The sequence below is a fragment of the Pocillopora damicornis genome, chromosome 12, assembly GCF_964200805.1.
Source record: "Pocillopora damicornis chromosome 12, jaPocDami1.2, whole genome shotgun sequence".
In the NCBI taxonomy this organism is placed as follows: Eukaryota; Metazoa; Cnidaria; class Anthozoa; order Scleractinia; family Pocilloporidae; genus Pocillopora; species Pocillopora damicornis.
In genome coordinates, this window is record NC_142681.1 from 14,939,505 (window position 1) to 14,951,995 (window position 12,491).

At 40.3% G+C, this 12,491-nt stretch overlaps 2 protein-coding genes across 2 annotated transcripts; both read right to left on the reverse strand.

Annotated features, from left to right (window-relative positions):
* Positions 1 to 1,154: 1,154 nt before the first annotated feature.
* LOC149036671 (ATP-binding cassette sub-family C member 4-like) lies at positions 1,155 to 9,508 on the reverse strand. The gene is made up of 6 exons (XM_089189086.1): positions 9,070 to 9,508; positions 8,177 to 8,559; positions 6,169 to 7,517; positions 5,049 to 5,619; positions 3,570 to 3,706; positions 1,155 to 3,110 (listed from the first exon to the last, which is right to left on the reverse strand). Exons 1-6 carry the CDS (start codon positions 9,373 to 9,375, stop codon positions 2,242 to 2,244), a joined length of 3,615 nt encoding a protein of 1,204 aa, XP_089045212.1. The 5' UTR covers positions 9,376 to 9,508; the 3' UTR covers positions 1,155 to 2,241.
* A 784-nt stretch (positions 9,509 to 10,292) lies between these two features.
* Positions 10,293 to 12,476, reverse strand: LOC149036672 (uncharacterized). The gene is made up of 2 exons (XM_089188605.1): positions 12,379 to 12,476; positions 10,293 to 12,104 (listed from the first exon to the last, which is right to left on the reverse strand). Exons 1-2 carry the CDS (start codon positions 12,474 to 12,476, stop codon positions 11,462 to 11,464), a joined length of 741 nt encoding a protein of 246 aa, XP_089044731.1. The 3' UTR covers positions 10,293 to 11,461.
* Positions 12,477 to 12,491: the final 15 nt, after the last annotated feature.

Here is a 12,491-nt window from a genome sequence, read left to right on the forward strand (position 1 = left end):
TGGAAGGCGAGTTTTTTTGTCATTCTCTGTTTCCATGGTGAAGCGGATGGAAGGCTGCTGGTTGTTTAGATGCTGTAAGAGGTCATCCACTTTTCTGCGATCCAGGATGATAAAGGTATCGTCCACGTAGCCTGGCTACACGTGGATACAGGCGGCTGTGTCACCGTTTGATACATCGTATGTTGACAAAACTAACTGGGTTATTAATTTATCTTCTAGGTCCCTTAGCGATGCCGAGAAAGCCCTACTGAAGAAAGGTGAAAAAAAGAAAAGAAAAGGAAAAGAAGAAAAGAAGACAGTGAAATGAGGGAAACTGTAAACTTTACCATATCATAGATAAAAACATCACAAAATACTTGCGAAGGAAAACTTGAATTGTGTCAGCTAATTTCCTCTATTGCCCTTCATGCTTTTTTATCAAATAGAATTCGAATGTAATCAGTAGTAGAGTTTGCCTGCAATGTGTCGAATTACTAATGGAGAATTGATTCTTCTCACATGTCAGCTGGTAAAAGATAGATACTAAAATAAGATGTCCATAAGAAAAAGTACACATCATAAAAAAAACATACTTAACCCTTCACACCCTAAGATCATTATGCATATTCTCCATACCATTCTCCATACATTTCCTAAGGTTCTGACAAGGAGAATTTGTTTAACAATCAAGAGCTTCTTTAGTTGATAATCATTTCCTTTCTTCTCATGACCTAAATGAATGATTCAGAGGTGAAATTATAGGGAGAAATTAGATGCTAGTCACTCTTAGGGGTTAAAGGGGAAATTGGTGGCGTGACTGACATGTAATATTTAGAACGACAGAAGCAGTGAAAATGCTTTGAACTTTTTCCTATTCACCAGTAAGTTACCATAAAAACCCGCAGATAAGCCGCACCTTTTTCCAAAAATCATCGCTAGAAATTGTGGGTGCGGCTTATCTGCGGGAACATTTGAAAAAGGTGTCCGATGTTCGCGTCCGATCTGATGTCTGGTTACTAAGCTTCGGTAATTAGATTTTGGATTCTACATTCAAACTGGGTGAGATTAATCTATTCTTGTCATGCTTCATTATGGTTTGTTTACATGGAGAGGTAATTGTTGTTATAGCTTCGCAGGTGTTTTGATTGCCGTTGCAGTTAACATTCAAGACAAAGTTTCATTTCTCATGCCATTTATTATTTCTGGAGCACAATTCAAGGAAGCAGGTTATTCAAAAATATATAACTTTTGATTCAGGTAATTATCTGAATATGTGAGTAACATTTGATGTTTCCACGCGTAACAGGATGATCAAGCTGGAGATCTTAATTTTTACCCAACGTAAATGCTGACATGCTCATCCGAGGAGATCTAAATTTATACCCAAAGCGAATGTTGACGTGACAACCTGTTACTCTCTGATATCGGACCCTAAATCTGCTCATAGCTAGACTGCTGAACAGTTTCCTATTTCTGAATAAACTGTTATCTTGTTTCTTGTGCGCATTGCGTTGGGTGGTAAGTGGTGCTCGTAAGTCGTTCCCAGGGCATCTCCATTGGTCTTTTACTTATGATCAGTTGGGGGACAGACGGATAAGTGACGTCCACATGAAAAAAAATTTGCTTTGTTTATTACATAAAACAAATGTTATCTATGTTACGGTGGGTCTGTTCCTTAATAGATCACAGAGGAGGTCATAGAGCAGTTCGAACTTCAGTGACACACTCGCCTGCGCCTAGTGTACTGGTTTTGCTGTTCTTACCACATTATGACTTCGTCTGTGATTTAATAGCGAAGCTCGCAAAGCGTAGCCCCATAATTATACAAAATAGTAGTAACCCATCAGGCCGAAAAAATTTGGATGTACGACCGTACGACCGTACAATCGTACAAGGTGCTACTTTCAACATACGTGGTCATCTGTACCGCGGGCAAGCCAACACCACGGCTTTGTTCAGTAGTCCAGTGGTCAGTGCACTGGGCTCCGAGTCGGACGACTCGGTTTCTAGTCCTGGCCGGGGCAAGGTGTTGTGCCCTTGAGACGTGCAGGAAAAAAAATGCGAGCTCCGCTTTTAGGTCGGCTAAATCTATATATCATAGAACAGACCCACGGCAAATTGGACATTGCCTGACACCCCAAAGCATGACAGCGAGAGAGATTTTAAGGATGCATAGGAGTATAAAGGAGCCAGAACCGAACAATAACGTCAAATGCCAGCTCTGGAGAAGATTATAAACCGCACAATATAATAGACCGTATCTCACTTAATGTTCATTATTGAGTCACAACTGTCAAATCCTTTAACTTCTCCATCTTTCAAGACCAGAATCTTCTCGCAGTCTTTTATCGTGTTCAAACGGTGGGCTATAGTGATCACAGTGTACTCCTTCAGTTTGTCCCGCACTACATTCCAAATCGTCTGCTCTGTGTTTGGGTCAACATGCGCAGTTGGCTCGTCCAAGATGACGATTTTACTTCGCTGTAGCAGCACACGAGCCAAGCAAATTAACTGCCGCTCTCCGACACTCACATTAGCGCCATGTTCCAGAAGTTCGTGATCCAGCTTGGCCTCGAGCCTCTCGACAAAATCTTTCAGTTGCACATCCTCTAAAGCCTGCCATAATTCAGCGTCTTCAAACTTGTCTAAAATATCGAGATTTTTCCTCAAAGATCCGCTAAAAAGAACAGGACTTTGGCCAAGAATCGAGATACCTCGTCGGGCTTGTTGGAGGCCTATCTCTTTAATTGGAATATCGTCGATGATTATCTTTCCCTCAGCATCAGGCATGCGCATGAGAGCTGCTACAAAAGATGACTTCCCGGCTCCCGTACGGCCGGCAACTCCGATCTTTGCTCCTCCTTTGATTTTAAGATTGATGTTCTTCAGCACTTGAGGTCCCCCTGGATAGTATGTCAATGATACATCTCTCAACACAATACTTCCTCTCCGAGGCCAGTCTTTTGGTGGTGCTCGTTCTTCCCCGTATCCAGGCTCCTGATCGAGTTGGGTGTAGGTCATAACTCGCTCAACTGACGTCATGTAGTTTTCCACTTCAGAGGTTTTTCTAACAGCGTATTGAGTCGAGCTCAGAGTTTGGATGACGTAAACAAGAGCGAGACCAGCGTAAGCTGAAAAGAAAAATTGAACTTTAATCTATAAATTCCGGACTTGTTTTCTCTCGATAGCTCAAAACATATGACGAAAGGAAAAACTTTACAAGGCTACGTTACCTAGCTTGGTCCAGGCAGTCACTTAAAAGGAGGGAATAAATAACGCGTCTTTTTTACATCTTTCTCAGCGTCGTTGTTTTGACTCCAAGCTTAGTAGGTGCAGAGGAGTTATCAACACGAGTTTCCCTTTTTAAATCATACAAGACATTTCAAACTTTGCTTAGCACTTAAGCCAGCCGAGTGACTCTAACTTTTCTGTTGTGTTTAGAAACCACCCGTTGATGACAGAGCACGTATAGTTACACCTATTTCATAAAATTATTCAGCTATTCATGCTGTGTTAATACACGACTATATAAATTCTTTCTTTACAAAGGAAGATTAAAAAATGTTCCTTACTAAGAATCTTGAGCTTACCAGCATCTTGAGATACCAAGATTGCAGCCAGAGCAACTGCACCGACTAACAAGGAAGCGAGACAGTCCAAACGTGCACAGAGCCACCTCCCGCTGGCCATCACCATAATGTACGCCTGATTATGAACATCTTGATATCTGTGGGGACGAGTTTTAATCATAATAAGTTTTAATAATAGAGTGATTTTTTAGTGGACTGTTGACAATAAACCGGATTGTATGAGTTTTGTATTACTTTGCAAAGTGATTGATCCAGCAAACTTGCGCAAAACCAGCAACCTATTAGTCGAACGCGTTTGTCAACGTTCAATGCCGTTTCCTTGTTTTTAAGTTAAGTCCTCTGTCACTAATTGTGATCTTCTCTTTTGCTCTGATTGGCTTGTTGTTGTTAAATCGTATTTTTTTTTTACGACAATCACTCCGAAAAAAAATTCAAATAGATTACATCGGATCTGCAAACTGAAGTGAGACCAGTGTCTCCTTTGGTCTGACAATGTAATGGAGTCCTTCAACAAATTCTGCCCGACACCCCACCCTCTCAAAAAGATGTTACTCTCCAATCAACATCCGTAAGCCTCTAGCTAAGTATCCGAAAGATCTTTTCCGTAACCACATCTTATTCTTAGGTATGCTCCATTTGTCGAGATGAAGTGAGAACCGCTAAAGCCGAATTTTTTAACGATATGGATACTCTTCCATTAAAAATGGTAAATTCTCAAAAAAAAACCAATTCTTAATTGTTCGCTATCACAACTATATCTCTTATACTAAGTATAACATTTATCAGAAGGAGAAACTCATAATGGAGTCCAATTCGGTCAGTGAATATACGAAAGATTAGCGAAGGACGACTGCGAAGCGGGAGTCTGATATTTTTAATTACGAGTATTGTTAAAGACAAAATTGAATGACATGACGTTCTCTTACCAATTAATCAAAACTATGACAAAGTAAAGAAAGAAACTAGACAACAGTTATATGTTTTCATGAGAAAAACCGCGAAATTCCCGACAACAGCGCGCGCATACACTTACACGCTGGCATGACTCGTCATGACACTTACACTGTCCTATTAGTTCTCTAATTGGGCTGGTGATAACCAATCACGTTCGATACATTTGCTACACTTTTGACTAATCGTGAAATTTCTGCATCCCGCGATCTTTTTGATTGACCGTTCCTATTATGAGTCTGTTGAAATCCCATCATAAGAACGAAAACCCCGCAGAGCAAGTACTGTAAACTCACCACTGGATAACTTCGTTTCGCAACCGTGCCTTGTACGGAAAGGTCCACTGCCCGCTGACCAGTGTCTTAGCACATACCAAATAGGATTACAAAAGAAAGCGTGATGCAATTGCGTGTATTGCCGGTAAATGAAAAATAAACAGCTCACTGAAAATGAGGAATAATGAGTCATTTATGCCCTGTGCATTTATTGGCTCTGGCACCACACCCTGAATCAATGTCTCTAACATACCTGTATAGTGCATCCACAAAATCTCTCTGTCTTCCTCTCGTACGAATCGTGTCCAGTCCTATCAGGGTCTCCGAAAAATGAGCAAACACTGGGCTTCGGGATATCGACTCCAACCTCTTTAGTTCTCTGGCAGTCTTCAAGTAATAATTGGATAGAAAAACGACCAGCACGGAAATTGGAACAACAAGAAACACCAGCCAAACATTCGTGGCAACTGTTACCAGAATTTGGGCAAATATCACCAAGAGCATCTGCATTTCCGCCAGGAATGTTTTAGGTAACAACTCATCTACGCAGCCAATATCATTGGAGAAGCGATTTAGGATTCTTCCCACTGGATTTGAATCAAAGAACAGGACAGGTGCTTGTAAAATGGCCACAAACATTTTATCGTGAAGGCGCTCGGCGCACTTTAGACAAACATGGAAGAATCCATAAGCCCGAACGATAGTAAATATAAAACACGCGCCAACCAGACAGGCGAAGACAGATAGATAAGTCTTGTTCTTCTGATCCTCTTGGTTTAGCCTTGCAAGAAACGAAAGCCACAAGTCTGGAGCAACTATAATGGCTGAAAGAAACAACATTAATATGTAGTGGTTGAAATGTATTTCTATATGATCACTCGGTTGTACATTGTAAGGTTTATTGGGCCTAGACACAACTAGCCTTGATTAGCTACTACCGTTAATATCTTGGGGATGTTTATGAAAGCACCACAACGTCACAGAATAAATAAAGCAGTCAACCATGTTGCACCTAAATATTGTTAGAAAACTACGTTCGGTCTCAGAAAGTTAGTTTGTAGAGCGATTAGTTTTCAGTTTTTACCTTTTTCAAGCGAGTGGAGGCAAGTGCAATGCAAACGCGAGGACGTGACTCGCTATTCACGTTCGACTCGCACTTGCCTCGTGCTTGTAGGAGCAAATGAGATATCGGGAACATGGTCAGAAATTTGTGCAGTGTCTAATCTTAAAACAACGTGTATTGTTAGTTAAAAGCATAGCCATTGTCAAATGATTTGCACGAAGTAGAATAAAAGAAATATAGAAAAATGGTTGCTGTATTCCCTGTTAGGGCCTGACCCAAGGTTTCTAACTCAGCCTAACAATAAGTTTACCTTGTGTAATGAGACTTAAACCAACCATTCCAGTTATCATCAAGGGATGTGCTCCACTTCTGAAATAGTCCCAATAAAGCCTGGATGTCACAACTCCGACTGTACGATCCTCCTTTGCTATCTCCAAACTCCTCGCTTCATTAGGCAGAGGATGTATTTTCTTGCACTTTTCAGCATCATCGTGTTGCTCCTTATCTTCCCAGCCGAACGGCCAAGATGACTCTGTTTTGTCCTTCAGAGCTGCCTCATAGAGTGGGTCAACGGTTGAATTGATAACACCTTTTTCGTGCAGCTCAGTAAAGCGTCCCTTGTCGAGGATACGCCCTTTGTACAACACAATCACTTCATCAGCATTTTCCATGTGCTGTTGCTGATGCGAAGCGAACAGAACGATTTTATCGCCTAATAGATCTTTGATGCACTTGTTAAAGATGTGTTGGCCAACTTTAAAATCAACAGCACTCAGTGGATCATCCAATAGATAAATATCTCCTTCAGCATAAACTGCACGAGCTAAACTTACTCTCGCCTGTTGTCCTCCACTCAGAACCTCGCCGCGTTCTCCAACAACTGTTTGATCACCATCAGGTAGCCGCTCAAAGTCTTCTTTCAGAGCGCAGACGTCGATTATTCTTTCGTACTTGGACTCCTCGAAGGGCTGGCCAAAAAGAATGTTTTCTTTTATCGTTCCCGAGAACACCCAAGCAGTCTGAGGCAAGTAAATGACAGAACCTTGATAATCAATCGTCCCACTGGCGTTCGAAATTTCACCAGCGATCGCTGAGAGCAGAGTAGACTTACCACTTCCAACCGGGCCAGTGATGACTGTTAAACTATTTGAAGGTGCAAAGAAGTTGACACCCTCAAGAATAAATTCGTTTTCAAGATGCGTTTTTGCGTAGCTGAAATTTGTTACACATAGATTAGTAGGCCTTGATTCTGTTGCTTCACCAGACAGGGAACTTTTCTCCATATTTTCTGCTTCTTTTTTCAAGTAAATGCGACTTTGGCTACCTGAGGTCCTTTTCGCTTTTTGTTGTGGCTCGTCGCTTTTACCACTCTCTGAGGCTTCCAAAAGATTTTCCAAAAGAAGGAATTCTTCGATTCTTCCGAGGGAAACGTAGGCGTCATACGTTACCATTAGACCAGACGTCATAACCAACATGCCAATAAATTTTAAAACACCCATAAACGACAGCAGCATGAAAACATTGGTGGGCGTGAGGGTCTGGCCTGTAAGCACCATAGTAACTACTGATACCAGAGTGGCCAGTGGTGTTGCACTGTATAACAAGGCATCGATACTTGACTGGATGGCTGTCCTCTTGGAAATGACGCTAATTTCATTTCTGAAGATAAAAGGTTATCATAGGTTACGTGGGCATTCAGTGTTATATCTAATTTGAAATATTAACGAGGTAAGCAGGCGGCAACCGCACCCTTCCTCGTCGTGAAAGTGCGTCTCTTGCGACCTTACGACAGCGTATGAAAAATAATACCAAATGAAGTCAAATTAGATTCATTGACATGTTCTACCTATAATAATGAACGATTATTCTCCGAAGTGGAGGTGATATCCAACCCCCTTTCATCGACACTAAGGGTAAAAACGATTACAATATTTTCGGGCGCAAATCCCACGCGAGTAGCTCGAAGGTGAATTGAAAAGGCTGTTCGGAGTTTGAGTAGCCAATTATATATCAGAGTGCACTTTCAACACTATCTACTCAGTATATGCTGATATTTTTTAACTGACCGGCCAGTCCTGCGGCTATGATATGGGTTATATGAGACGCTTACTCTTTTTGAAAAGAGGAATTCTGATTGGCTCATACCGCGGTCCAAAGCTTTTTTGTTTTTTTGGCTGGTTTAAACTACTTAGCTAATAAAGCTCTCAATTGAGACAAACATATTTGTGGATTTTGAATAATTTGGGTCAACAATTAAGGGAATGAATAAAGATAGTTGTTTTAGCCTACTTTTGTTAAAAACTAACAGTTTACCTTACCTTCTTACATGTTTTATCTTTCCTCCATATTCGTCCTCCCACGCATGTGTTTTGACCGCGCGGATCCCGGAAACTACTTGATTCATTAAGGAGATTCGCTGATCAGATACTACAGCTGTGCGCAAACGCAGTTTAGCATTAGCATAGGACAAGATGGCAAAGTATGGCATGAGAATACACAGGAGGAACACACCCGTAACAGCCTGCCAACCAATCAAATTGTAAATAAGGAATATTGCCCCTGCAAAAGCAGGGACTGCCAAAACGGCTAAGACAAAAAACTTAACTGTCTCTTCTTCCATTCTTTTAACATCATTGGATATCAGGTCGAATAAGCGTCCTGCAGTAAATTTCAGTAACGTCTGCTTGCTGAGTAGAAGCGTCTGAAAGAGAGTACAGATTAGACATTAAAGGAGAGATTTTGGAAACCATATGATTTTAATTAATCACCGGCATAAAGATATCCGTGGTTGCGTTTGGAGACGAGAGTATCCAAACCTTTACCAAATTATCTTAAAATGTGTAAAAAGAGCGACAACTCAGGCTTCATTTTGATTCTCGCTGAAAAAGCACGGCCTTGTACGTTATGATTTCTGTAGCCTACTTCCCCATTAACTGCTGGTTAATTAACTGTTTGTTTCTTCGATGCTTTTGTTGGTGAGTAGGATTGCTTGCTCTCGCAGAAGCAAGCGATGATGTTTAATAACCCTTTACTCCTGGGTCTCCATATGGCATAGCTGATTGTAATCGATCAGATTTCTGTAAAAAATCATTCTTTATCATATGAATAAATGTGTTAGAGTTTGTTCGGCTTAATTTGGGTGTTTAAAGAATTAGAAAAATCGGTTGGGCCTTTGAAAAATGTATAGAATACTCTTTAGGATCGTGCCTACCTTGTGGTACACAAGTCCCCTCAGGGCGCTTCCTATTTTGATCCCCAATATTTCACATCTGTAGTCTTGCTGGTGCATACCAAGACCACCGATCAAACCATTGAGACACATAGCTAACGCGCAGGCGTAGAGCCGATAAGTATTCTCTGCCTCAGTTGACATAAGCTTAGAAACAAGATACCCGAGAAACAGAGGAAGGAGAAGGCGAGAAGTTGTAAACAATACATTCCCCGTCAAAATGATGATAACATCTTTGACAGAAAGCATATCAAAACACGCTTTTCCAAAGTCTGGGCCGTTTCCCATTCATCTTGCAATGATGTTTCTCGCTCTCCCAGATCTTCTGAAGCTTGTCGGTGACAAAACGGCCAGAGTTCTCGTCTGACAAGGGTAAAAAGTCATTTTGATCCAAAGGCCTTTGACTGCCCTTTTCAAGGACTTCGTTCATCCAACGACCGTTCAAAATTCAGTCTGGGTATTTTCCCTATCGAAAAATTAATTTTCGTGTCGGAAATCAATTAACAGGGTCCGTTATTGTTGGCCTCTTTCAGACCTCCTCATTGTCTGCTATTTCCCGTGTCTGATATTATTTTCCGAGCCTGATATTATTTCCCATGTCTGTATTTACTATTAATGCTCGAGTCCTTAAATTATTCGTTACAATCGTCGAAGTTTGTCTCATTGCCGGAGCCTGATAATTTTCTCAATCGCCGACTCTGATAACCGCAGAGTACTCTCCTACCCAGACTTCTCACGGTACAAGGTTAGGATAGTTTTAGAAAGATAATAAAAACTGTATGTCAATAAAAAAGACTGCAGTTAGTCTTCTCCTTTAACTTCGTGTATATTGTACAATTAAAAAATGTACCATTAGCATAAGGGTATTGATTAAGACCAAATTAAGGAAGCATTTCTCTACTTCCTCGCAATAAATGAACAAAGCCCTGTTTTGGTATTCATGGCGATTTTGGCAAAATTTTGACACTATCATCACAGTTTGTTAAGTTATCGTACAATATCTGACGGATTCTCCAAATGAAAGTATCTCTGGAAAAGTCATAACAAACTTTTCATGAATGTTTTAACGCTACAACATACGACAATAATCAGCTCGTGCTTTAATAACATGCTAGTAGAACCGGAAAGCCACCTTATAGAGAAAATCAGCAACATTTGAGGGAAAAAGAAAGTTTACAGTGGTAGATATTTTTTCGTAAAGGGAAGTTTAAGAGCAAGGAAACTTGTAAAGTAAGATGAAACCAAACCAAAAGATTCCACAGCCATTCTGCCGCAACAATTTATTATTCACTAAATGTTGTGCACATGACTAATCACATCCGATTAAAAACAAAAAACTTGATCTTCTTGCATTAAATGTATGAGAAAAAGGTAAATAAAAGCTTTTTAAAACGATGCTAATATAAAACCGAAAGGAACTAAATTGAAAAATGCGAACGGATCGGGGAAACGCCCAAAAAAGAATGAAATTATCTGTTACGCCACAGCTATGATCTTGTCTATCTTATTTATAAGTTTAACACAACGTCAAAAGTCGTCAGCCTATGATTCAAATTTGGCTCAAGCAATTTTAAAAAGGCAATGGAACTCTTTTAGCCTAACGTATAGTTTGACCATCTCAACGAAAGTGTCTCTTTATTTATTACAAAAAGAAGAATAACTAAACCATGTTTATGGTTATGATGCAGTGTTTTCACGTGCGCTGTATTTTTTTTCTTTTCTCGCTAACGTCATACTCGCTTAGCTATAGCTACGTGGAAATATTAAACGTTATCTGAGGATTCTTTGTCGGTCACACAAAAAAGGTTATTCCTAGCTAATTTGAAAATTCACAATATACTATTTCGCTGGTTCAGAAATATTCACTCTAACGATGCGGACAGTCATAGAAAAAGCTTTCATTTTGATGTACATCAGTCTGAGAGAACACTGCATCGCAGTCACTCAACTTAAGGTAACAGTGTGTCATATCTTCACTTCACAACTAAACATTTACAAAGAAAAAGAAAACCTTTCAATAAATATTTCCATAAAAAGCCAGCCGGAGTTCTTTTCTGCCTCTCGTTCCAGTTTTGCCAGGGCAACCTCAGTCCCGAAGGTCTCCCCTTCCCGTAGGCGAAGATCTGGCTCCAGCTCAATGACTACTGAGTTTGCCAGCCCGATGACAATTCTAAAACAAATTTTTAAGAGGTTAATTTTTTTTCTTATCTCAACACACGCACAGACAGTGAAAATGAAAGCGAACATCGCAGTAATGAGCACTACTTAGGTCTTTTTTTCACTGCTGCTTGAGAAGTATTTATTACTGCGATGTTCTCTTTCATTTTCATTTCTTTAACCGTAGTTCACATATATGATTTTCATATATTTACAGTCACACACAAACACACACACCCAAAAAAAACATAAAAAAAAACCAAAAACACCAACAACACAACGTAAAATGTTCGCCGTAATAGTTGGAGTCTATGACGTTGCTTTCGAAGAAGTCCTTTACCGCTGTATATTCTGATCCAAACAAATTAAGCATTCCTAGAATGTACAACTGATTTGGAGTCTTTTGTTTTTCAGTAGATAGCTTATGATTGTTCCAGGACACCTTAAACTTTTCTAGGTTTTCATTAATCCGTGGAATAAATACATAATGTAGAGCTGCCAGATCCAGTTCGTCGTTCGGATTCAGAAGATTGTTCCTCTCTAAGAAATAGAAGAGGAGTCGGAAATACTCCGTGACCATTTTCCGCATGTCTCTCCACAGCCTCTCTATCCTCTGGTTATGGACCGAACTACCTTGCAAAATGCTGCCGCGACCTTCTCCTCGTTTTTCAACCATAAGGCGCGCAACTTCCGCATTCTCTCCACCCTTATCTGTCCTCACCCGTGATGGCCAACAGAATTCAGTTGTGGCGCCTAAGAATAAATTGGCCACTGTTGCTGCCCTATTATTGCTGGAACAGCGGAGGAATACAACAAGCCTCGAATATCCGTCTATTCCTCCGTGCACGACCAACCTCCATCTGAGAAAAGAGTTTTAAAACACCTTTCACACGGTACTCACATTATGAGTGGGGAAGAGTAGAATATGGTGCATTTTTCCTCTACTGAATTCCATAGATACATTAAAAGAAGTAACAGGTATTAATTCCCGAATACAGACGAATTACAGCATGTTAAAAAATGCTGTTGATGAGGAACGTAAATGTCTTCCGCTCCTATCATTTTTAATTTTCCTCAAGGTGCAGGCAATCTAAAAACAATGTATTTATGGTATGTTTTAGGTCTGTTACTTACCGTATCAGCTTGTGATTGCCATCCAAGTGCCACAGGCTGCTTGGGCCTACAATATATATTTCAAACACTAATAAGTCAACGATCCTGGGTTTGATCATTTGTTATTTTATGAT